The sequence below is a fragment of the Castor canadensis genome, chromosome 6 (assembly GCF_047511655.1).
Source record: "Castor canadensis chromosome 6, mCasCan1.hap1v2, whole genome shotgun sequence".
In the NCBI taxonomy this organism is placed as follows: Eukaryota; Metazoa; Chordata; class Mammalia; order Rodentia; family Castoridae; genus Castor; species Castor canadensis.
Window position 1 is genome coordinate 147,809,626 of NC_133391.1, and position 26,001 is coordinate 147,835,626.

At 38.8% G+C, this 26,001-nt stretch overlaps 1 protein-coding gene across 4 annotated transcripts in view; it reads left to right on the top strand.

The window, feature by feature from the left end:
• The window catches only part of Adamts12 (ADAM metallopeptidase with thrombospondin type 1 motif 12), a 326,530-nt gene that overhangs the window by 137,944 nt on the left and 162,585 nt on the right, over nt 1-26,001 (top strand). The window contains exon 4 of one of the 4 annotated variants that reach the window (XM_074077649.1): nt 3,308-3,680. The exons of the other annotated variants lie outside the window; for them this stretch is intronic. Coding sequence (XP_073933750.1) covers nt 3,308-3,333 — 26 coding nt within the window. The 3' untranslated portion in view covers nt 3,334-3,680. Of the gene's footprint in view, nt 1-3,307; nt 3,681-26,001 lie in introns of those variants that run through there. 4 annotated transcript variants of the gene reach the window in all.

Sequence of the window (26,001 nt, forward strand, 5' to 3'; positions counted from 1 at the left end):
AGTTCACTCTCAGGGAAGGCTTTTCTTTGAAGAGGGGGTGGTGAAGGGATAGACCCAGGGAGTAGACCCAAGAAAGCTGACAGGTGTCCAGCTCAGGATGCAGGATTAAAATATTCACTGCCATTGGCAGAAATGGCTTGGAAGTTAAGTGTTCTCTCTGCTATCTCAGCAATATTTTCACAGTCACTGCCAGGCTTGATGCCTTCAAAGTTCCAGCTTTTAGCATTTTGCCCATGGAAATGCAGATTTAGGGGAAAGGAGCCTCCCTTATTGTAAGACTATGGAGCCCTTTTCTCATTCACATTGGAGCTGTAGAGATGGGAAATAGCAAGAATCTTCCCTTAATTTGTCCTGTCTCTTCATCTGATTACCTTCTCCATATGATTGAATGGCATGGTTGTTTGGTTGGTTTTTTTTTTTCAACTTTCCATCATTCAGTTTTAAAAAGCTATGGTACTGTGGTACATAGTTTGTAAATTTTCACAAATTGAACACACTCCTGTAACTAACACCAGGTCAAGAAACAGAACTTGACTCCCTCCACCCCCGAGCCCTCGATGTCTTTCTCCCCAGAGCTAACCAGCACCCTGAATTCTAACAGAATCGATTAGTTATGCCCTTTGGGTCTTTATGTAAGTGGATTAATTCAAAATGCACTCTTGTGGGTCTGGCTTTTTTCTTTCACATCACATTAGTGAGATTCATCTAGAATGTTGGACCTAGTTGAATTCATTATTTTTTACATGGAATCACACAGTGTGAGTACTCCACAACTTGTTTCTTCATTCGACTGTTGATGGGCATTGGGTAGTTTCCATTTAGGCTATCTGGCTAGTGTTGCTATTAATGTTCAATTACGTGTCTTTGGTGAACACATGTATATATTTTGGGAGATATACACACATACCCCAGCAGTGCCATATGTTCAGCTGATTCTTCCAGTTTGTAAAATGGTTGCACCGATTTGCACTCCTACCAGCAGTATGAGAGGATTCCAGTTTCTCTCCATTTGACTTTTGTTTCCCTTGATTCTAGGACCAGGATACACATAGAAAATGCACACATAGCAGGAAATATAAAATCCCACTCCAGATAGGTGACATTTTCAAAGCAGGACTTATATTATTGCTGCTCACATCAGCAACTCTGACTGATAAGATTTCTCTCATTCTTTTTCTTTGAGAAATCAAACCCTTACTGATAGAAAGATATAATTATTGGTAGTTCTGGTTTTCCTTTGGCTAGCAAGAATTCCGTTAGTATCCATTGTCAATGGTTGTCATCAGAAAGCTAAAAGTCCATGACCTATTTGTGGATGAATTTGGAACAAACACATATTTCTGAATTCAGAAAAAATACTTACCAGAGTTTGAAAATAAACCCATATTTTGAGATTGTCAACCATGTTTTTTTGGTAGTTGCTAGGGAATGGAAGCTATTAAAAGCCTATTCAAAAATCTTAATATATTGATGCCAGAAATCTCATCTATTCTCATCAATAAATTCCTCCTAACTCCATTGTCCCACTGAATGAGAACTGTTTACAATTTTAGAGCCTTTGGATAGCTTCCATCATAGATATTTGCTTGGATGTTTTTAAGAGCAGCATATTTTCTTGTGGAATGTTTGGCAAATGTGTGTGATAGAGATATTGGATTTCAGGTTGTGGACACAGATGGCAAAGGTCACCATACAAGCAATGAACAAGTATTTAGACATTTGAAATGTAAGATATACATGGGTGCTTTGAATTCCTCTCCTCAGATCCCACCCTTCACAAGTATTCCTCTTTGATTTCCATTGTTCAATGATTTTTAGCAGTTTTTTATTCTTATTAAGCTTTGGATAAAAGGCTTCTTTTTTTAAGTATAGCATTCATTTGTCATAGCAACTTCTCCCCTTTTAAGAGAACTGGTGAAGTCTGCTTTTCATACTATACTACCTTAAAGCTCACAGATCAAGTTTCGGCAAGTAAAGATAACAAAAGTCAGTGGCTGGTAATTGAGGAAGTTTTGTCATGGGGTCAAATATCAGGCGTGGGCATTTTAAATGCCATTTTGCAAGATGGACTTTCTTTAGATTCTTAGAAGCTGATAGTGCTGTCGAACCTCTGCACTCAATAGATGCTCTTCAGCAGCTGAGCCATTTGACTATCTTGTTGCTGTCTGGTCAGAAGATTAAGTTATAATTTTGCAATTATCTTTAGCTACGTTTATAGAAATGGGAGTTGCTAGTTCAAAATGTATGCAAATATAATCATTTGATTGATATTGTCAAATTGAGGCCCTGAATGGCTGTATCACTTTGTGTTCAGAGCAGGGTGTGTGAAGGTGTGTGCTCTTCTTGTCACTATTTCTAAAGCTTGTCACAAAAAAAATCAACCTTTTTGGCTTCCTGTAAGATTTCCCCCATCCCTTCACCAATCCACTCTGTGTTTCTTTAACATCTATCTTTTTCTTCTCCGTGGCTTAAATTTTGCTTAGTTTTGTAGATTATCTATATATGTTACCTACATCATCCAACCTAGTCCATCCACCAGTCTACCTAAGAATTAAATTCCAAGTGGACCATTAAGCTTGCAAAACTTCAATTTCTCCAGTGACAAAATGGGCACAGTTATATCCTTCCACAGAACTATGATAAGTGATGATCACAATGCAAATAAAACCCTCAGCATGTTGTCTGGCAGATAATAGACACAGAGGCTCACAAGCCTCAACAGTGACTTTAATTACTGTGTGCATTCTTCTTTTCTTGAGGGCCTCCAGTTGCTAAAGTTTGGAGATTGCCAAGAAGTGACTTTTCCTTACTGGCTAAGACTGGAGCCCTGTAAGCCATGGAATTGACTCCAATTTAGAACATGGTGTTGCAGACATCAGTTTCACATATGAAGCTTGACCTTTACTCCTTGATAGTGGCCCTATCATACTGAATGAAATGACATTTAACTCAGTGAAGACACTCCAGGTATGGTCTAAATTTAGAAAGCAATTTATTCAATAATAGATCCATAATTGAATGGTCAGGGTCTTATTAAATCTATGCAAATAACTGTCTTGCCATGCAAAGGAAGGAGATTCAATGAAACTACTTATTCCAAAATTCTGAGCAGTGATAATAAATGGATCACTTGAGTTAGTAATAATAGGAGCTACAAAACAAATGGTTAATGGTTGATCAAGGAGAAAGAAAAGGGGGTTTCTTAGAAGCCCACTGTAAAACAGAATATTTTGAAAACATTATTGGCAAAATATTTTTAAAGTAAGCATAATTAATTGATTTCCTAATTCCACTAATTCCTATGTAGATTGTTCCTGTCCTGCTGGACCTTGAATCTATTGTCTGCTTCTAAGACATTTCTGTTACTGGACAAAGGATCCCACCTGGACCCTGGTACAGTCTGACTGCTACTGAAGCAGACTTGGTGTTTGGCAGGAAGGCAGAAGTCTAGTCCTGACTGTATCAGTAATTAAGAACACCTGGTACCATTGTTGCTGCTGGAACTCTGAGACTGTCCTGCTGGATAAAGACCCAATTTATGGCCTCATCCTTCCAGTAGAACTCTTGGGCAAGCAAGGGTCAAATCAGAAGCCACTTTGGATGGGAGCCTGACTAGATAGCATGACCAGCCACATAAGAATGGAAAAGTAAAGCCCTCTTCTGGTGCATTTTAATAATTTAATAAAAACTTTATTACTATGTTGTTGTTTCTTATGAGAGAGAAAACATGTAACGGACCACGAGGCATCAACAAATCTCCAGTGCCTTTCTCTGCATATCGTAATGTGTGCAGTCTCTAAAACATATACTAAAATGTTATATTAAAAATTAAACACCAAAAGAACAAATAATACAATTAATAAATGTGAAGTGGATTGAACAGACAGTTCTCAAAAGAAAAAGTACACATGGTAAATAAATGCATGAAGAAATGTTCATCTTTAGCTATAAAGGAAATGAAAATCAAAGTGACACTGAGATTCCGTCTCTAGTCAGAATGGCTAACATTAAAAAACAAACAAATGTTGGTGAGGATGTGAGGAAAAAGGAACACTTACACTGTTGGTGGGAATGTAAATTAGTTCACCCACAATGGAAATCTGAATGGGGTTTCTCAAGAATGTAAAAATACAAGTACCATGTGATCCTGTTATCATTCTTGGGTATATCTACAAAGGAAGGGAAATAAACATACAAAAGAGATACCTGTACATCCATGTTTGTAGCTGCATAATTTATAATAGCCAAAATATAGAACCAGTCTAGGTGCCCAATGGCCCATCAGTTGGATGAGTTGATAAAGAAAATGGAAGTACACATATACAATGGAGAATTATTCAGTCATAAAAAAGAATGAAATTGCGTCATTTGTGGGAAAATGGATGGAACTTGAGAATATCATGTTAAGTGGGATAAACCAAGCTCAGAAAGACAATTATTGCATGTTTTCACTCATGTGAGGAATCTAGACCTTAACAAAAAAGATGAATGACATGATTGTAAAAGGGGAACCATTTGGGAGGAAAACTAGACAATGGGGGGAGGGGTAAAGAAGTGGGTGATGGGGTGAATATAATAGAAGTACATTGCGTGTATGTATGAAGATAGCATAATGAAACCCACCAACAATTATAAAAAGGAGGAGGGAGGAGAGGAGATAGTTAAGAAAGAATAATATAGAGGTGGTAAATTTGATCAAAGTATATTACACACGTCAAAAATATCACAATGAAACCTCCTTATAACATTAATTTATGCTAATAAAAATTAATTTAAAAACAAAATACAGAGTGTGCAGAATGAGACAAACCATCCCAGCATCATTTCTGCTTGAAAGCACCTTGACATTGGTGTCAAGATAAAAAAGTGACTACATGGCGTTTTGGACATATGGCAAGTGCCAATGATGGCTCAATGTTTAAAAATACCTTACCAAGGACACTTTTCTGAATTTAAGGTCTTACCTTGAAAAGACAACATCAAAAGGAGCTATCAAAGGAGAGCAGAGACTTTATTCAAATAGAGCCAAGTATTAAACGGCAGTGAGGAGCTTTGCTTTGCTGCCTATTTATCGGAATGACAACATATTTTTTTTTAAAAAGTGTCAAAAGTAACATAGTTGTAAGAAACTTTAGCTCTTTCTGAGTTTTTTTTTAAAGCTATCTCCCAATTTGTAAAATTATTTAAAAGAAACCACAAGTCCTAGAAGACTAATTTTTTGTTTAACCTTGAGATATAAACAAGTAGTTCAGAAACCTACAAAAACATTCAGGTTTTTGGTCTCTTCCTGGAGGACAGGTGTCAAACCATCTCTACAGTGCTTTCTGGAACAGAGAACTACCATAATTTGAAGATATTTGAAGTTGAAAATGAATTTGATGTACTTAACCTTCTGAATATGACATCTGAGCTGCCCTAATTTAAACATGCTCAGATGGGCAAATCATCTAACATATAATAAAGTGTTGACTGTCTCCTGAAATTTATTGAATACTGAGTGGAACATGAAAAACGGAATGGTTGTATGGGTATGCTTTTGCAACATGTGAAAAATCGTAAGCTGAACTAACTATTGTTAGGGATCATCTGTATTTTAAAGAGCTTTTGTTAAGACTTTGATAAGGACCTTAGTTTGGATGGTGGAGGCTTCTGTTTATTTACTGAGTTTTGTTCTTGTTTCTGTAGAGTGTTTCCTCAGCAATGAGGGAATAGCACTTGCTGCCATTGCTGACTGGATGCCTCTGTATAAAGTAAATCTTGACAAAACAATATGTGCTGAGGAGTCGAAGTATGCCTCCATGATTGGCCCTTTGGTAATGCTGATTGTTCCCTTGTTGCATTTCACACTATGAATCAAACTCTAAGAACTAATTGGGAAGCATCTCTTTAGTTTCAGAAACATCAATGCAGAGTTTAAGTGTTCAGATTATGGGCCCTTGGTTACATATTCAGTTTGGAACATGGGGTATTTGACTAGTGTTTGTTTAAAATAAAGATGCAAATCTCTACCAAGTCCCAGATTTATTTTAAAATGAGGCCAAGCTATGTGGAATCTGGACAGATCTCCATATTTTGCCATGAGGTAGGTCCAGGCCATGGTCCAGTCAGTGATTCATAGGCAACTAGGCAGATTCCTAAGCCAGATGTTGGCCAAGTAAGCCCAAGTGCCAGAGCTCAACAGGTCACTGGCTTTACCTCCCTGTACAAGGAGGATTCAGTAGGCCAATGGGCCATGAGGTTTGAGTTGAGAATCCAAACCAGCTCATCTTTAGCCATTTTATTTTGTAAATAATCACAGCTTTTCACTTACTTCAGTGATTCTGAACTTGGCCTTGTCTCCATCCTTTACCTTGTCCACCCTCACCAATTCTTCCCCAACTCTTTCATCCCCTAAACCTGCAGTAATTGCTTCACTCATACTCACACCTTACTGAATGGATGAGGTTTAGGGCTGCAAACACACCCCATCCCTGTAAGAGGCAATTCTGCTGCAGCTCATGATTTCATGCCTTTCTTCTCACAACTTGCCTTCCCTCTTATCCATGTAGCTCTTCCCAACCCCAAGGCCCATATTTGAAGCCTACCTCCTAAGAGCCTTTGAAAACTTTTGAGTTCTCAGGGGCAGTGTATGCATTTGGGAGGAATGTTGAGACCTCCTGCCATCTCCAAAACCTGGGGCTGCCTTCACTCTTAACTGACAGTGACTTTGTTAGATTTTCCAGCCAGTTTTTATTTGTTAGATCGATTGTGGGTTGTAGTAGGTAACATTTATGAAGTAGTTACAGTGTGCCAGCTGTTATCATGCCTATGCTTCATTTTATTTGTTTTTTTTTACTTTCATAACTTTACTTTTTCATTTTTCTTAGCACATATTTGTCATACAAAAGGGTTTCACTGTGGTTTTACTACAGAGGCATATAATGTACCTCGATCAAACCCATCCACTCTATCACTCCTTCTCATCTTTATTCCCCAATTCTTGGGAAAATTCAACAGGTTTCCTAGTTCCATTTTCATACGTGTGTATAGAATGTTGCTACCATATTCACTTTATAAGAATTCCAGAAGATAAATTCTAGTATGTCCCCATTTTACAGATGTGTAAATGGAAGCTGAGAAAATTCAAGGTCTAAATGAGATTATCCAAAGTCACTTAGAAGTTACTAAGCAATAGTACTAATTTGACTTCAAAACTCTGCACCTAACCATCATTCTGTCTTGCTTTGGTTGGTAATCTTAGCACCCTCAGAAGACATGGAAACACAGTCTTTCAAAATTACAAACCCAAGTTTAAGAGGCTGACAAGACATTTGAAGTTTCACAATAACACAAAACTAAGATTAAGATAAGTGATTTCCCTTCTACAAATATCTTCAAGGTTACTCTATCCTTCTGTGAGCCATTATGTTCTCTGTATTTGAGTAATAATAAATAGTAGTTAATAAATACAAGCCTAACTCTGTAGACATTTTTAAAGCAGAATCTGGAAGAGTGGTGAAGGGTGCAATAATTATATTTGCTTTTTGGCACTGATTGCACATTTTTCATCTGTGGGAGGATGTGGCTTGTGTATTTGTTGACATAGTTCCATGCTTGATGAGAGTGACAGCAGGGAGTGGTGTTTGGACAATGCAATGGGTTTGGCAGGCACCAAAGTCTAATTTTGCAGTACAGACCCTGGGGTCTCCAGACCCGGCTGGACCAGCTGCAGCTGGCGATTGCAGCTTTAATTTAGAATGTCCTAAGCCATTTGTTGATCCAAGATTTCATATGTGATACAAAATAATAATTGACTAGGAAACAAAATCAGCCAGTCAGCTATAAAAATTCTCTAACAAAAGGGTCAGTTCACAAAAGGTTGTCACCCCTGGGGAAAATCAGCAACAAAGTGCCTTAGAAAGTTCCATGTTAATTTGGATCAGGAGATTGGGGATGAGGCTGGAAAAGGGACAAAGGCTCAGTGTTTTGGGGGTTGAGGGGGTCCAGTTGGTCAGTCACTCTCCAGGCTGTGATGTGGGTGTGAAGGGCATCGTCTGGTCCCAAGGTCATGGTACTTGGAAATGGTGATTGAGTCCTGGTAGAAGAAAGAAGAGGCAGAAACGACGACATCATTGCTAATGTGCCATCCCGCCCTCTCTTGACGTCTCTCAAATCCTGTGTCCTCTGGCCATGTGTGTCTGGTCAGGGTTAGGCTTCTTGCCCACACTCATTGTGTGCTGACTAATCCTTCTCATAGCTTCTAGCGCTCATTAAGCTTTGTCCTGTCTTAGAGATTCTGTACTTGTAGGCTGCGTCTGGTGGCACAAGAATGTACTTCCAGCTATTCAGGAAGTGGAGGTAGAGGATTGGATCGTGGTCTGATGCCAGCCCAGGCAAAAGCAGCAGAACCTATCTGAAAAATAAACTAAAAGCAAAAAGTCTGGTGTATGCTTCAAGTGGTAGATCACTTGCTAGCATGTGAGCCCCTGAGTTCAATCCCCAGTACTAGTGGAAAGAAAAAAAGAAAGAAAAAAAAAGAAATTCTGCACTTCTTCTCTACTTCTGGGAGATTCTCTGTCTACCCATGGGCTTCTCACCACCCAGGTCTTAGCTTAAATGTCACTCTCTCAAAGAGTTTTATCCTGATCACTCTACTTAAGATACATTTCCCCTATACTATTGTTAGTCAAGCAGCCTGTTTATGTCTTTCATGGTGCATGTTACAACCTGTAATTTTTGTTGGTTTTTCTTACTTATTTGTGATGAGTTTTCAACATTAGATTCCAAGCTCCATGCAGCTGAGGACCATGTGATTATTTCTTCCTTCTGCCTCTGACTCCTCCATTTTAAGTATATTGACTAGCTCATAGGAGACGCTTACTAAATCTTTATTTCAAAGGAAGATTTGGCAGTTTGGGAATAGAAAAGGCAGACATGGTGAGCCTCTGGAATGATTTGTGATGGGGCTCAGCTTATGACCTTGGCCTCCCTGACACTGCTCCAGTGGTAGGAACTGGATTCAGGATCAGCTGTACATTTAGATTACCAGGCTGTCCGAGTGGTGATAGCTGGACTGCTGACCTGACTGAAGAAGTGGACTGCTGACCTAACTGAAGAAGCAGACACTTGTTAGTGACCAAACAGGCTGTTTTGGCCTTCAGAAGTTTTTATTTTTCAATGCTAAACTTTGAGAGTAATTTTCATAACAGTTCCTAATTTCTCACATGAACATTAAAATTTTTCACAGTGTGGTTATACCTATTAGATCCTCCACTCACTGTTAACAACCTTGACCTGAGGCAAGACAAGGACACACAGTTTTACCCCATTCTACAGATAAAGAATTAGCCTTACAGAGTTTAAAGGCCTCTTTCAGTGTAAACTGAGATTAGAGTCCAGAACTCTTGATTTGTATGGGTTGCTTATTTTACTACTTTTTTGGGGACAATATTTGTTTTATTTTTACAGATTGTTTTCATGGTAGATTGATTGCATTATAACCAAATTTTTACCCACACCTCTGGCTATATTACCCTATAGTCCACTTATTCTTTGAGTATGCTTTTGATTATAATTCTGACTTTAAGAAGTATATTGTTCACATTTTCAAGAAAGTACATAAAAACCAAATCAGGATATGGGGGGAGGGTAAAGTGGAATACAGCAATAACCAATCAACTGAAGTAACTGTATAACATTAACACAATACAATAGATGGGGAAGAAAAGACCTAATTTAACTTTATATTGTGAGTCTAATTTGCTTTTTGTGGAGGTATCAGTTATCAATTCTGAATGTAAGAGTATTAGAAGACCAAGACGATAAATAACTATATTATAGATAATGAGAACCAAGTTTCCCAATGGCAGAGAAAGGAATTACAAAGAAAGGAGGAAAGCTAAAATAAATGGTTTGGCAATGGATTAGAATAAGGGGTATCAGCATAGACAGATACCTATAGATGTGTATACACGTGTTTTCATATACACACACACACACACACACACACACCAGTGTTCCCCAGCCGTCTCTGTTAAAAGTGCCTAGCAGAAGAGATACCCCAGTATTATGAGCACCCCAGTACACAGATCTGGGTTTCGATGCTATTCTTGAAGAAGAGAACCAGGATTTATGGGAGACGATGCTATTCTTGAAGAAGAGAACCAGGATTTATGGGAGAACTAGTTGATTCCAGGGCTATCACAGGAATTATACAAGATGAGCCTGGAATATCTTATGGTACCAGACAGTAAGGGTTCAAGAGTGTTGGAAGTGTTGAAAGTGGACAGAGCCAACTTAAAGGAGCTCCCAATGGCCAAAACTGGAGCAATTGAAGCAACAAAATAAATAATGATAATACTAGACTATAATCACAGAACAAAATAAATACCCATACTATTATAAATAAATAATTTTTTAATAAGATGAAATGGTAGAAATAGGAAATCACTATTTGGCAGAGCAGTAATTGTTGGAGCAAGAATCACCTGTGTTTGCTAATATTAAAGGATAAAAAAGTGTGACGAGAAATAAGATAATTTGATAATGTCAAAGTATCTCCTAAAGTACTCAGTAATTATAATGTGACAAATAGTAACTTTACAGTAGGAAAGTCTGGCAGATACCACCTTAATCAAATGAGAAAGGACTGGAAGTTAATGAGATTAGGGGGAAGGGAAGAGCATTTGCTGGCAGATACATAGTCTATGTATTTATGTATGTCTCTCTCTCTATATATGTATGTCTATATCTATACATCTAACTATCTATTTATCTATCTATCATCTATCTATAGCCTCTGTGGTGGGAAAGAGCACAACACATTCAAGAAATTGAAGTATAGCTAGTAGGGAATGGAGTTTAGAAAGGAGATGGTGTTGGAGAATTGGGTAAGCAGGAGAAAAGACAGATTGGGGTTGTTTCAAGAGGAGAATATGGGTTCAAGGGAAGGGAAAAGTTCCCATTTATTTGTTATCTATTAAATGCCAGACTGAGTGCTAGACACATCTTAAAGTATATGCTATTGTTAGTCTTACTTTATAGATAGAAAACTTAAATCACATGCCACTCATTGAAAACTGGCAGATTCAGCTCATTGGTTGTGCTGTACCAGCATTTACTACACAAGTTCTCTAAATCTCAAGAATTCTATGAGACAGAATTGGGGAGACTGATGAAAGAAAATGCAACATCCATGTGCAAAAGAATTAAATTGGACCCCATCTTACATCATATACAAAGCACACTTAGAATGGATTACTTAGGCATAAAACCTAAAACAATAAAAATCTTAAGAAAACATAGAGAAAAAGTTTCTAGACTCTAGACTGGCAATGATTTCTTGGATAGGACACCATAGCAAAGGCAACAAAAGGAGAGAAACAGACAAGTGGGATTATGTCACATTAAAAAGCTTCTGCACAGCAGGGAAAATTATAAAATAAAAGGAATGAAAGAAAATATTTGCAGCCCATGTATCTGATAAGTTACTATCCACAATATCTAAGGAATGTCTACAACTCAATAGCAAAAAAGAAAGGAAGAAAGAAAGAAAATAGAAAGAAAGGAATGAAAAATGGCTAAAGAACTTAAATAGGCATTTCTTCAAAGACATATAAATGACCAACAAGTACATGAAAAGAATATTCATATATCTTTTTATTTCTTTCTTTAATTATATTGTTGTATTGGGGTACACTGTGACATTTACAAAAGTACTTACAATATATCTTAGTTAAATTCATACCTTCCATCATTCTCCTTTATTTCCCCTCCTTCAATTCTTAGAATAGGTTCAACAGTTCTCAATTTTTCATTTTCTTACAAGAACATCCATGTATCATTATCATTATCTTTAGGAAAATACAAATTAAAGGGAAAAACTACAAAATCCCTCATAAGGATGAAGATGGCTATTATCAATAAAACAATGGACAATAAGTGTTAGCAAGAATATGAAGGAAAGGAGACTTTTTACTCTGTTGGTGGGAATGTAAATTGGTGTAGCCACTATGAAAATCAATATGGAGGTTTCTTAAAAAATAAAAATAGAATTACCTTTTGATCTAGCAGTTCACTTCTGGGTATACAGCCAAAGGAATGGAAATCTGTATTTTGAAGCAATACCTGCATTCCTACATTACAGCATCAGTAACAATTTTAAAGATGTGGAAACAATCTAAGTGTTCACCAAGGGGAGAATGGATAAAGAAAATGTGGTGTAAACATACAAAAGATATGATTCAGCCTTAAAAATGATGGAAATTGTGCCATTTCTGACAAGAGGGATGAACCTGGAAGACATTATGATATGTGAAATAAGGCAGGTACAGAAAGATAATTATTGCATGATCATATTTATATAAGGAATCTAAAATAATGAAACTCATACAAGCAGAGAGTAGAATAGTGGTTGCTAGGGCTGGGGGAAGGGAAAATAGGTCAGTGTTGGTCAATGGGTACCAAGCCTCAGTTTACAAAATAAACAAGATATGGGTATCTACTGTTCAATACAAGCGTATCATGAACGATACTGTATTGTTTTCTTAAAGCTTGGCATGGTAATCCCACTCCTGGGGATATACCCAAAGGAATGTGACACAGGTTACTCCAGAGGCACCTGCACACCCATGTATATTGCAGCACTATTCACAATAGCCAAGTTATGGAAACAGCCAAGATGCCCCACCACTGACGAATGGATTAAGAAAATGTGGTATTTATACACAGTGAAATTCTACTCAGTCATGAAGAATAATGAAATCTTATAATTCGCAAGTAAATGGATGGAACTGGAGAACATCATCCTGAGCGAGGCCTCGTATGCGGACTTTAGATCAAGGACAAACACAACAAGGGGATTGGACTTTGGTCACATGATAAGGTGAGAGCACACAAGGGAGGTATGAGGATAGGTAAGAAACCCAAAAAACATGATAGTATTTGATGCCCTCAATGCAGAGAAATTAATGCAGAAACTTTAAAGTGACAGAGACCAATAGGAGAAGGGGATCAGGAACTAGAGAAAAGGTCAGTTCAAGAAGAATTAACTTAGAATGTAACACATATGTACAGGAAAGCAATGCAAGGAATCTCCCTGTATAGCTATCCTTATCTCAACTAGCAAAAATGCTTTGTCCTTTCTTATTAATGCTTATACTCTCTTCAACAAAATTAGAGATAAGGGCAAAACAGTTTGTGCATGGAGAGGGAGGGGGCAAGGGGAAAAAGGATAGGGTGGGGGAAAAAGGACAGGGCGGGGGGGAAAGGGAGGGGCAGAGGGAAAAGGTAGGGGGCAGGGGGAAAAGGGAGGGGACGGGGGTAAGGGGGAGAAATGACACAAACATTGTATGCACATATGAATAAATGGGAAAAAAGAAGAAAAGCTTGGCATGGTAACACACACCTCCAATCCCAGCACTTGGATTACTAACGCTGAAGGATCACAAGTTTGAGATCTGCCTGAACTACACAATGAGACCCTGTCTCAAAAAAGCAAACAAACAAACAAAATACACTTACTAAGAGGGTATATCTTATATTCAGTGCTCTTAACACCAAGGGGAAAAATACACAAATAGGGAGGGAGGAAACTTTGGATGTGATGGCTACATTTATGGCATTGATGGTGGTGATAGTTTGATGATTTCTCCAAACTAATCAAGTTGTATAGATTAAATATTTATAGCTTTTTGTGTGTCAATCATACCTTAATAAATGGGTTTAAAAAGAAGAGAAAATTCATCCTGCAAGAGTGGTCATCAGCATTATGTCAGAAAGACTTCAGGTCTTCAGATTTCAATTATCACCTGAGGCTCTAAGAATTAGCACAGTGAGGGTCGGAAAAGGATTTTTACTGATGGAATGGGTCTTGCTAGTCAGCATGACAAATACCAGAAATAGACTGTCAGTGGTAAAATTAAAGGTATTCAAGTTTGGAGGAGTGAGTAAAATTATCAAGATGCTCCCCACCTGTATTGAACAGACTCCTAGGAACCCAGTGAGGCCTGTGGCTATGCTCAGAGGACTGCATGTTTAGACAGTCCTGTAGTCAGTCACCAGTTAGGAGGACTAACTAATGCTGACTCCAAGGCATCAGAGTTCTACATCTGGAATATTGTTGCTTCTTCCTAAAAGGGAATTTTCAACTACAGGGTCAAATTCATGAAGCTCACAGCTATTTTAACTGTCCTGGGTCTGCTTTTCAAAGGAATGTTTACCGAATTCCTTTGGTCATATTTGAGGCAGAAAGAAAGGACACACACACAAAAAAGCAGCATATTTGAGTATGAAAGAAGCTCCCATCTCATTGAGTTGTGGTGACTGAGGTAAAGGGTAGATGCAGTGAATTTGCCACTTGTGTGCCATTACAGCACTGCTTTTGTACCTGGTGAACTGGTTTGTGCACTGCTGCTCCTACCATTGGCTATTCTTTGTCCAGGACTGGTAGCTGTGGGGCCAGGGAGGTTGAGTCTTCTGTTTGACTTACAGTTTTATCTATGCTACCTAACACCCCAGCATTTAAAATCGCAGAAGATGGTGAGAAGTATTGAATAGGACAACTCAGATAGGCATAGTGATTGAGAAGGCACAGGCCAGTCTTCACATTCTTATGATCACCACGAATGCCAGGTAATGGCAAAAACAAAAGGAAGAAGATGGGCTGTTTCTAGGACAGATGTTCAAAGTCACTTTATATAATTATTGATATCAGTGCCTTGATCATTTTGGTCAGTTCTCTTCCTGGCTATGTATTAGATTGAGCTTTGTTCTTGGGAAGTCTGTGAACAGTCATTTAAGTGTTGTGCTGATAACTCTCTTCTTCTTTGGAATGGATAGGGGATTTTTTTATCCACAGATGGATAGGGTTTTCTTAATCCATCTGTGAACACCCAGAAATCCACTTGAGCCAGTGTATGTACAAGAGTCTCTTAACGACTGTTGTCAGTCCTGAGATGACATTTACAGGAAACCTGGAAAAGGAAAATGATAGGGATGTTTTAGGATTTGTGGCTTTGGGGATTTTCCATCTTCATTTGAAATGCTGTAAGGCAGACTATGGGGAAGGTATGTGCTTTTCTATCTTCCAGTTGAGTCTCCAAAAGTTGAGCCTCCTGTTTGCAAAAGGCTAGGAGTCTAGGGTCTACCACGCCCAGATTACTCCAACTCTGTGTGCTGTTAATTTGAAAGTTCAAGGCTTTGGGGTTTGCTCCCACTGTATGTGGAAATCTCTTGGCCCTGGCCTGGATGAACTTATTTTGTTTAATCTTATTTTATATTTTAAACACTTAAGGTCTGAAGAGTGCCTCTCAGTAATTCTAGACATTAAGATTTGAGTGACTTCTCACTGATTTAGAGCTGCTCCCAGGGATTACACTGGGCTGGGTGAGGTAATTGTCAGTGCTAAGAAAGAAGTACTAGCCTGTATGGTTTGTGCTGGATATGGACGAACTCATCAAGTCTCACTTAATAAAGGGAGGAGTAGAAGGCTGGGCGTGGTGGTAATTTCAGCACTCAGGAGACTGAGGCAGGAGGATTGTGAGTTCAAGACCAGCCTGGGCTACATAATGAAACTGTGTCTTAAAAAAAAATGAAGGATGGTAGTGATTAGCAGGCAACCACAGTCCAAATAATAAGGAAGGAAAAAAGAGATTTAGGGAAAGAGGAGTAGCCTTGCCTTACCAGGGAAACCTGAAGAGTGGTTTATTAGTAGTAAGATGTTAGGAAGATTCTGGAGAAATTTCCATCACAGGTGGCAGCCCAGCCAGGACCCTTTACAAGGCTAATTACATTTGATTAACTTTATCTTGTTTTAAATTATCAATGCAAACATCTATAATTTCCCAGACATGGGATTGTATCATATACACTGGTGTTCTTACAGAACTTTCTTGCCTCTCACCCCTTCTCTCATTTAATCCTAATCACCTCCTAATGGCTCAGTCTCCAAATACCATTACCATAGGAGTTTAAAGATTAAGTTTCCAACACATGAACTTTGGGGGGCACATTTAAACCATGGCATAAGTATATATTACATTTTATTTATAAACTGCTTATTTCATTATTTATTATTCACTCATCCATTAATGGACAGGAAGTTATTTTTTTAAATAAACCTGTGTAAAGACTGATTGGTTCTTGCTCTCTCCTTAAAAAAGAGAGAATGAAAAAAAAAGCTGACCAAAATTACTTATTTCTGAGTGCTATTTCCTTCCTTTTCACTTTGTTCTAATGGGTGAAGTAGCGAGGGGAAGGCTGAGGCAGTAAGATTGATTAAAGACATGGTTGTCCCTAATCAGAATTAAATAAGCCTTAACTGAAAATAAGAGGAACTAGAATTTTGATCTACTGTGAACATCATCTTTTATTGCAAATAGGACTGAAGAAAACAAAATAATGCTTATTGTGATTCTGTGGCAAGCATTGTGTTTAGCTCCTTTCTTACAGCAATTCTGGGAATCAGAATTTAGATAAAACAGTAAATAATTAGGAGACTCTGAATTAATGCCCAAGTGTCTTGAGTGCTAAACAAGTGCTATGTGATAAAAGTACAGTGTCAGTCACAAATGCAAGTCATGTAATTTTCAATTTTTTGGCAGCCAAGTTAAAGAGAGAAAAAATAAACAGTTGAAATTAATTTTGTTGCTAATTTTCTTAGCTAAAGCTATTCAGAGAACTGTTATTGCAACATATAATCAATACAAATTATTAATGTGATTGTTTATGTTGGTTTTTTTAATACCAAGTCTGTGAAATTCAGTGTGTGTTCTCCATTGACAGCATGTCTCAATTTGGATATGACACATGTCAGGTACTCAAGCCGTACTTGTGGCTGGTGGCTGCCATATTGTCCCTAATGTGACTTCCCCAGCCCTCACAGCTCTGCCACTGCCTCAGGAAGGATGCTCATCTGGAGCTCTAAGTTCAGTCTCTCTCTTTATACATCATGTAGCTGTAATTCCTTAATTGACATGCTGGTTCTTATTTTTGAACTTCTTTTCGATTTACATGCCTTCTTTGAAGAAATGACTGGCTTACCACTTGGAGGGAATAATTCATTGTTTTTCTCCCTGAATTTGCATTTATTCCCAGGACTGTGTTTCTGCTTTTGGAAAACCAAGAAATGAATGAATATCCAAACTAGGTAGATCTATATTTCCCAACAATTATATATGCTATGATGTGATTGCTTTGCTAGGGAAATAGCTTAGATAGTTGAGGGGAACAACTTTGGGTTACTCTGTTAAAAGAACAGGCTTTAATAATCTGCCATTGAATTACAAAATTGTGGTGAAGAAAATAAAAGGGCCTTTAATATATGTTTAAAGGTAGTTTTCTAACTATAAAAAGCAGTACTTGTCTAAGAATAATACAGGAAATACAGTAGATAAAAGAAAAATTATCCATGATTCCATTTTCTTTAATGAGCTCCAAGAAATACTAGAACTGAAATAGAGGATGCCTGGTTATTTCTTGGCTCCCTCCCATATTCTTTAGGCAGGAGAGGACCTTACTCATAGAATTCTGCTTCCTTTGGGAATAGGACTTCCCTGATTTTGACATTTGAACATGTTTGTTGGGATTCTACTTTGGAGGTTGGGAGTAGGAAGTAGGTAAATGTGCCGAGACAAGCACAGAGTTGGGAAAAGAGAAACAGATGACTTTCTAAGTTAACATTTGACTCATTAAACCTTGATGTGGGATGACATATCTCTTGAATGAATGAAGGGGCCCTTAAGGACAGTTGGGAAACGGTCTACTCAGTGTTTGTGGGACTTAGGCCTCCCAGCAGAGCTGACACAAATCATTAGTTTGTGGGTGGTGGCCCTGACATGCATAGTCTGGCTAGTTCTCTCTATGAGTAATTTTCTCCTGTCCAGATGATTGCTCCTTTTCTGGTCATTGACACTCTCGTTCTGTCAGTAACTCCTCCCCAGAATGGTGTAGAGAGACAAAGAGAAGACAGTCCCAAGGACTTGCCCAGTGCTGATATGGCCCTGCATTGCACTTGGTCCCTAACCTGGCCCACTCTTTGTTTGGAAGGTGCAGGATGTTTTGGAAACCTACCATCAGGCCTGTGCTTGGTCCAGTGTTCTGCCACCCTTGACTTGACTTTGTCTTTAGATAGATGTTTAAGACTAGCTCAGTATTTACAAATTAGTGAGTTTCACAGTGCTCAAATGAGTCTTTTGGATAGTTTATTTACTTTTATATTCTCTAAAGTAACTACCTTGTTACTGTCCTAAAGTCAGGTCCAAAACAGCTTGATGAATGAGTAATAAAATTCAGATTGGAGTCATTGTAATTTGAATAGAATTCTCCTCCCCCGCCTTTCTCTCTCTCTCTTACAACTTTATACATTATCATACTCCTGCAAAGAAATATTAAGTGAAAGAATTCATTTACTCATTTAATAAGTACTTATTGCATATTTAAAAGCTTCTAGGTTGCTGGAAGAAAGGAAGGAAAAAGGGAAGAGAGGAGAGAGAGGAGGGGGAGAAGGAAGGAGAAAGGAGGGGAGGAGAGGAGAGGAGAGGAGAGGGAGGAGAGGGAAGGGAAGGGAGGAGAAGACTTCAGTTACACAGATGACTGAATCTCGTCCACAGAGGACATAATCTCGTTCTGCCTCATGAAGAAATGATTTCCTCTCAGGCAGATGCTACCTAAACCAGTAGACTGACAAGCAGAAAACTATTAAATGAAACATAGAAGTTTCAGATAATAGAATTAACATTGGCAAACCAATTGTGTTTGCTACATTTTTAAAAAGATAAAATCCTGCCTTTGGTTAATAAAAAGAATATCATTCTGACCTTTTTTAGAAGGAAACAAGTGACAGTCTTTTTGGTTTTTTTGGAGCTTATCACAGAAGAAAAATTATCTGGGACTGTCACTAACATAAAGACACTCAGGATTACAATTTATACCTCCTGAGTTCCTCTTTTCCTCATATTCTTTATCTGGCTTGTGATATTCCAGAGGGCTAAAAACACTGTGTGTTCAATGCCTTTATATTATTTAGAGAAAAATTCTTATAACATGTTGGGAAACTCTATATGCTGCATTACTTCCTACTTTAACAAAAATATTTTTGAAAAGTGAATACACTATTTGGTAAATATAGTGAGGTTGAATTTCATTATGAAATATGTAGATTAGATACTTTGCAGAAACCCATAACACTCATCACTAGTGTGAAAAACCTTAAGTCTCCAGATAAAGAGTATTTAAAAATAAAGGTCTTCTCTCATAACACAGACAGTGGAGTGGGGCAAAGTTTACAGAGGAAGGAAAGAAGGGAGGGAGGAAGGGATGGAACAGATAAAAGAAAAGAAAAGAGAGGAGAGGACAGGAAAGAACAAGACAATGAAAAACAAATACAAAAAAGAAGAAAAATAACAAAAATGCAGATAGCAGAAGTAAACCAAATGCTGAAGCAATGGTTTTCCTGGAGCCCTGAGCACCAGTTTCTGAGCCTATAGAAAAGCTAGAGATGACCACTTACATGTAGCTGGAACTCTGAAAAGTGTCCTTCTCCATGAAAGGACATTATAGTTCGGATCTGAGCTGTGCTCCAAAAACTCATGTGTGGAATGCTTGGTCCCCCGTGCAGCAGCGTTTAGAGAGGGGGCTTTGGGAAGGTGATTGGATCATGGGGGCTCTAACTTCATTGGTGGATTCATCCATTGATGGATTTGTGGCTTAATGAGTTATTGCGAGGTGGTGGAAACTTTAGGAGGTGAAAACTTTGGGAAGAAGTAAGTCACTAGAACATATTCTTGAAGGGTATATTTTGTCCTCAGCCTCTTGTTTCTTTCTTTCTTTGTTTCCCAGCCACCATGAAGTGAGCGATTTGGCTCCAGCCCTTTCTCCTCACTATATGTCCTGATCTACCTTGGGCCTAAAAACAATGAAACCAGCTGACCATGGATCTCTGAAGCCACACGTCAAAATGAATCTTCTTTATTTTAAGTTGTTTACCTCCAGTGTTTTGTCTCAGTGATGCAAACTTGACTAACACAATGAGAGAACTAGAAATCAAATAAAACCAGCCAACAGACAAAAAATATCCCACACAGCAAAATTGTAAGGAAATGTCCCTATTTTTGTCCAGTTTCTGGGTGGAGAAGTTCTGTATGTATTTGGAGAGAAGCAGAACACTTTGAAACCTGAGTGAATATAATTACTATATTTATAATGAATTGGTATGTGCAACTCATAATATTTGCATGAAATCGGAGTGTTTGATGAAAACAACTGTAAGTATTCTGATATGTACATAGGTACATAATATGCCCAAATGTAAGTAAATGGAACATATGTTAAAATGGTATCTTTCACTTTCTTTAAAAATGAAGCCTCATTAGAGTGGAATTATTTTGTTGCTGTCTGCTGATAGGGCAGATAATTTCTCAAAATCTCTGTAATATTTTCTGAATAGTACTCCCAAAGCTTTATTTATTCTTGGCTTTCAGTTTGATTATTGCTTTCTTGCAAAGTTAATACTTATTGAACAGGATGATCATTTTCTGAGGAATTCTGGGGATATTGGAAGAGCTTAAACCTATTTCTACTGTGGGGTTAAGTTGGTAAAATGAGATATTAAGAAGTTATGTGTGACTGAGGGTAAGAGTGGAGTAGGAGCTGTAAAGATAGTTGAATCATAGGTTTCTTGCTAACAAACCTGCCAACCCTTTGATGCTGGTGAGATTATCACCCAGGATTTTCTTATATTACTTAAAGGTGTATATAAGTGGTAGTTACCAAGCATAAGTAGTATTTTTCTTCCCCTCTCAGTCATGTCTTAGTACCTTCAAGTCTCTTAAAAGTACCAACATGGCACTTAGAGGGCCATTTTCTCTGAACAAGAGTGAACATATGGCCTTTCTGAACATTTTATTTTTGGAGGCCATTAGCTAAGGATCAGTCTTTTTCTGTATTGACAGATTGTTGGTACTAAAAGAGAACTCACTGATTTATTTGTACTTAATGAATTGGCTGAGTGTGTGGGTCAGTCAAATGCTACTACTTGGAGATGAAAGCATCCCAATCCCTGAGGATTCTGGGTAAGCAGAAAAAATACCCACAGACCTGAAGCAGGGGGCTGAAATCATCATACCATTCAGGATTATATAAGACTGACTCATTTAAAAACTGTTATTAGGCTGGTGGAGTGGGCGCAATGGGTAGAGTACCTGCCTAGCAAACTTGACACCCTGAGTTCAACCCCCAGTACTGCCAAAATAACAATAATAATAATAAAGTGAAACATTGTAATTGAGTACAAAGAACTATTCTAGGTCCCGGGGATAAAGGAACAGACAAAAGATCACTCTTCTATTCTAGTTGAAAATTTAACTTTTTTTTCTCACACATAAATGAAATTTGGAGATAAAATGTCCAAGGTTTCATCTCCACAATCATCAGGAACTCAGGTTCCTCCAATTGTCTGCTTTGTATCTTGTCCTATCCTCTTCAACATTTGGCTTTTTCTTCCTTGTCCAGACCAGGAAGGAAAAAGAGGAAAAGAAAGACCCATGTCCTTCCTTTAAGTTCTCAAAGTTATAGGTGGTACTTTCCCTGGTATCGCCTTGTCAGAATTTAGCAGCAAAAGAGGCTGGGAAATTTAGCCATTTTTCTAGGAAGCCAGATGCCCAGGAAAAAAAATCAAGGAGGAAGGAGGAAGAATAAATAATGGAACCAAGTGGCCATCTGTCATAGTCATTATAAAAGGAGGCATAAAGGCATTTGGCATGGTAAGTTTTAAAGACTTGGTACCTACAGTAGAGAAAGGGCTCTCGCATCTGAGGAAGGGGTACTGAGAGTGTGTCCACCATGGGCTGCCCTCCATGAGGTGGTATAGATCTATTTGGACAGCACTGGCTCATTTTTCCTTCTTAAGACAGTAGTTAGTGATAAGAACTGCCCCTTGCCACCATTCTGCAGCCTGAGCTGCAGCTGGTCTCATCCCTTGCAGAACAAAGCCCACTGTCCCTTATCTACTGCCACCTCCCTTTGCCCATCCCTAGCCCTTGCTTTCTCCCAAATACTACTTAAGGCCAGACCTGCCAAGAGAAGCTGCTGCTCCATTTTTTCTCAGCCGGCCAGCCTGCTTATTAAGCTTTGGGACATGAGATACCTCTCATGAGCCTCCTTTGTGTGCGGTGTGCAGCGTTTTCCTAACAGTTAGGCCTTAGGTCCAAACAAGCATTTAGAAAGCTGCCAAGCATTTTCGCTTGACATCAAGGCCATGGCCTTCATAACCTAAGACTTCCCAATAGGCCACACCTCTTAAAAATTCCACCACTTCCTAATAGTGCTACATGCTGCGGACCAAGCCTTTAACACATGAACGTGTGTGTGTGTGTGTGTGTGTGTGTGTGTGTGTGTGTGTGTGTGTTGGGGAGGATTCTAGATCCAACCTGTAGCATCAACTCTGTGTTCTCTTCTACTTCCTCAGTGGGTCTACTTAAGTAGTGGGAGTTTTTCATCCCTCAAGATAGAAACCTTCATTAAGATGAGAGAGAACCCTAACAAGAAAGCATAAGCTATTTGAACAAATAGGTACCCCAGATTTCTGTTCCCACACTATAGTTCCTAAATAAGACTTTTGTCTTCATTTCCATTCATATCATCATAGAGTGCCAGGTTTTTATAATGTGAAGAGACTTTAGCAGTCATTTAATCTAACTTCCTTCATGACCTGGTATTCCTTTAAAGCTGTATTAAGAGTAGTGTCCTTGAACACTAGACATCAATAGGAGCTCTAAAAACAAACAGTGTACTCAACTCCCCACTTGGAGGTTCACAATGTGAGTGGTCTTTTGTAGACTGGTAGAAATCCCATACCCTACATGAATGGTAACTATGCAGGATTAAACTGTTTTCTAAAACTCTTTTAGCAATGAAAACTCTCCATCAATGACTTAAAGACTACGAGAAGCCTTTCCATCGTGCCTGGTAATTCAGAAAATCTGAGTTACTCAACAATCTCTCAGTCACCAAGGGCAGCATGTCAACAGAGTTCAGTCAGTGTTTAAGCATGTCGAGACTCATTATCCATTTGGTTGATTAGCTTGCTTTTTATTTATCTTCCTTCTGCTCCCAGCTTCCTCTTTTACATCTGGTCTTAATTGTGAGAAGTGCATCAGCACATTTCTCTTAGAGGGTAAGGAAGAGAAGGGACGTGTGTGGAGTTAGATCTCAAATTGATGCCATTACTTTCCATTATAAGAGTTAGCAATAAGTGAAATGGATGAAGTATGAAGTAACAAGACTCTAATTGTTTTATAAATTTTCATCTCATTCTGATTATTGACTCTCTGGAGGCATCTTAAAACATCCTTTGTATACTTGATTTAATGATGGTGTTATTTTATGAAGTTTCACAATGTTCATTGTTTTCTTCCACCTTTATGAATGAAGTGAAAATAGTGTCAGGCAGGACCATTCGGCTCTTGGGGGCACATTTTATTTTAGCTTTTTGGGTACTTATACATTTTGTCCACACTCCTGTGTCCAGGGAGTACTTACTTTGGCACGTACCAGTTAGTGTCATGTTGCTTCACTTGTTTATCTTTAGACAGGTGTATTCTCTTCTACTGCAGCCAATTTTGAGAAATGAATACTATACTATCTGAGTATAAAAATATTGTTGGTCCACAGTGAGTAAGGCAAACTTTCTTCAGTTTTGGGTTCAAATGTACCCAAAGCTGTCTTGAAGAGATGGGTACCTGGGCTGCTCAGCATGGCTGCTAGTAAATATGAACATGAGCACCGACATCCAACCCTGCTTGGTGGATGCTCTACCTACCAAGGAGGGGTCTTGTTGCAGGTGTGTGGGAGCAGCAAACTGCTGGCAGTTATGCGTAGGCAATGGAAAGCTGTATTTGCTCAAGCCAGAACACTGGAACTAGACAGACCCTCTGAGGTGATATCATCTAGAATCTCCCAACGACTGTCCTTACACTCATGATCACAGGAGCTTTAGAGATCTTTTCATTATTCTCTGCATCCTCTGTTTGAACAATGGGTCCCATGTCTAAAACAAACAGTAAGAATTCAATATGATTTCTTCATTATAAAAGAAATAGGCTAGAACGCTTGTCTGAGGTTGAAACAAGCGTCAGAATTCACAAATGTATGGTTCAGGTCAGGCCATAGGAATGGAGAGTGAGCGACAGTGTGTCTGGAGAGGAGCTAGCATCTCCCACCAGCTCTAGATGTTCTTCTTTTATTCTGGTCCCATCGCTCCAGCCCCTAACCCTGGTCTAGGACATCTTCCCCAAGTAGTGCTTGTCTGAGTTATATAAGAAAAGCAGAACTGTGTCTCCAGAAATCTAGTATTACAAGGTCACATACTACTTACTGAGCTTCTCCTGGACATATGTCCTTCAGGCTTGGCTTAAAACCTGAAGGACTGGGACTCAGCTGGGTTTTGCTTCAGCTTCTTTCGTAGGTGATCTTCTTGAGCCGATTCTTTCCACTCCTCCCATTGCAGTTTCTAGGCATGTGATACCCCAGAACCCCACCCTCATCTGCACATCACCAACAGAAAGAAATTTAACCTAAAAATGCTGGTTCTGTTGCTTACTGGCCTTGAGACTTGGAACAAACTAACCTAAGTCTCAGTTTTCTTATGTTAAAACATCAATAGTGAGGCTTACCTCATATTGTAAGAAATGAATGAAAAATTATTAACTCCAAAAGAGTATTTAGCACAGCCTGGGCTGTTTATAAGCACTCCGTCACAGGTGGCTTTCAGTGTTTGTGTTGCTGTGTTGTTTCAGAGTGGTAGTGTTTTGGGAACCTCCCTCATGTAGGTGACAGGAAGGTGGGAGAAAAGGTGGGGATCTCACTTGTCTGGAAGTTGTAAGTTGTGAGCTGGAGAAGATTGCCTTGAGAGGTCATCTTGGAGAAATTTGTACCTCATACCAGGTAGTGCATCTAATTAGTAGTCTATCTTGACTGAATGGATAGAAATCCTCCCTCTCTACTGGAAATCTGGTATGTGGCAGCAGAAGAGAATCCAGATAAGGGAAGAGTGGCGTTAGGGTAGGAAAGAAAGCCTTGAGAAATTCCCTAAGCAAGAGATGTGACTTATTAGTGATGCTGAAAGCTATCACAATGCTAAATAGCACCTCTGAACATAAGGAAAACATTGTAATTTCCAGACTATTCCACTGTATTCACTTTTCTTACCTCCCACTCCTTATTCCAGCCCCTTCAATGCAACTTTGTCCAGGTGTGATCTGTGTTTCTCTGCAGAGGACACTGATGGGAGGTCAGCTGAGGTGAAGGCTCTGCTGTGTGACAATGTCCTGAATGAGAGAGAGAACCTTGTGAAGAGTTACATAAAACATTTGGGGAAGGAGAAGGAACTGAATATGTTATGTTTTGCAGGGATCTTTAGATCTCTCCTATTTTACTGTACAGGGCGACGTGGGCATCTCAGCTGACACTGGAAAGATGTGTGTACTCCTTCGCATTGGGTACAGGAAAGTCAGCTCTCTGTTAACACCAGAAATTGAACTTATTTAAACTCCACATTTGGCTAGATTTATCCCCCTAAAACAAACACTTCACAGTCTCAGTGTGGAAAATTCTCTAACTGGATCAAGTTATCACGGGAAAAAATAGACAGCTCTTGCAGTTCCTGCTTATTTGTAGTTCCTAAGTCAGTTCTGATTTATCTTCACCTCTTCTTTCACCTGTGCATCAGACATTTATTTGGAGCCACTCTTTGCCAAGCATGGCATTAACTGCTGGGGAAAAGGATCAAAGAGATGTCCTTGTGACCCCTTGGTTGCTCAGAAGGCCCCACAATCACAGGAAACCACAAAAATGTGCCCAGAAGCAATGCCAGCCCAGAAGAGGGGTCTCTAGATGTAGAATGCATCAGAAGGACCTTCAGGTATCTTCCCAGAATTTTTGGCACCTCACCAAGTATTAGCAGGCTTATTCCACAAGTTTTGAGATAAATGTATAGGGCTGGCTTCTTGTTCTTTCTAGAATTGCTTG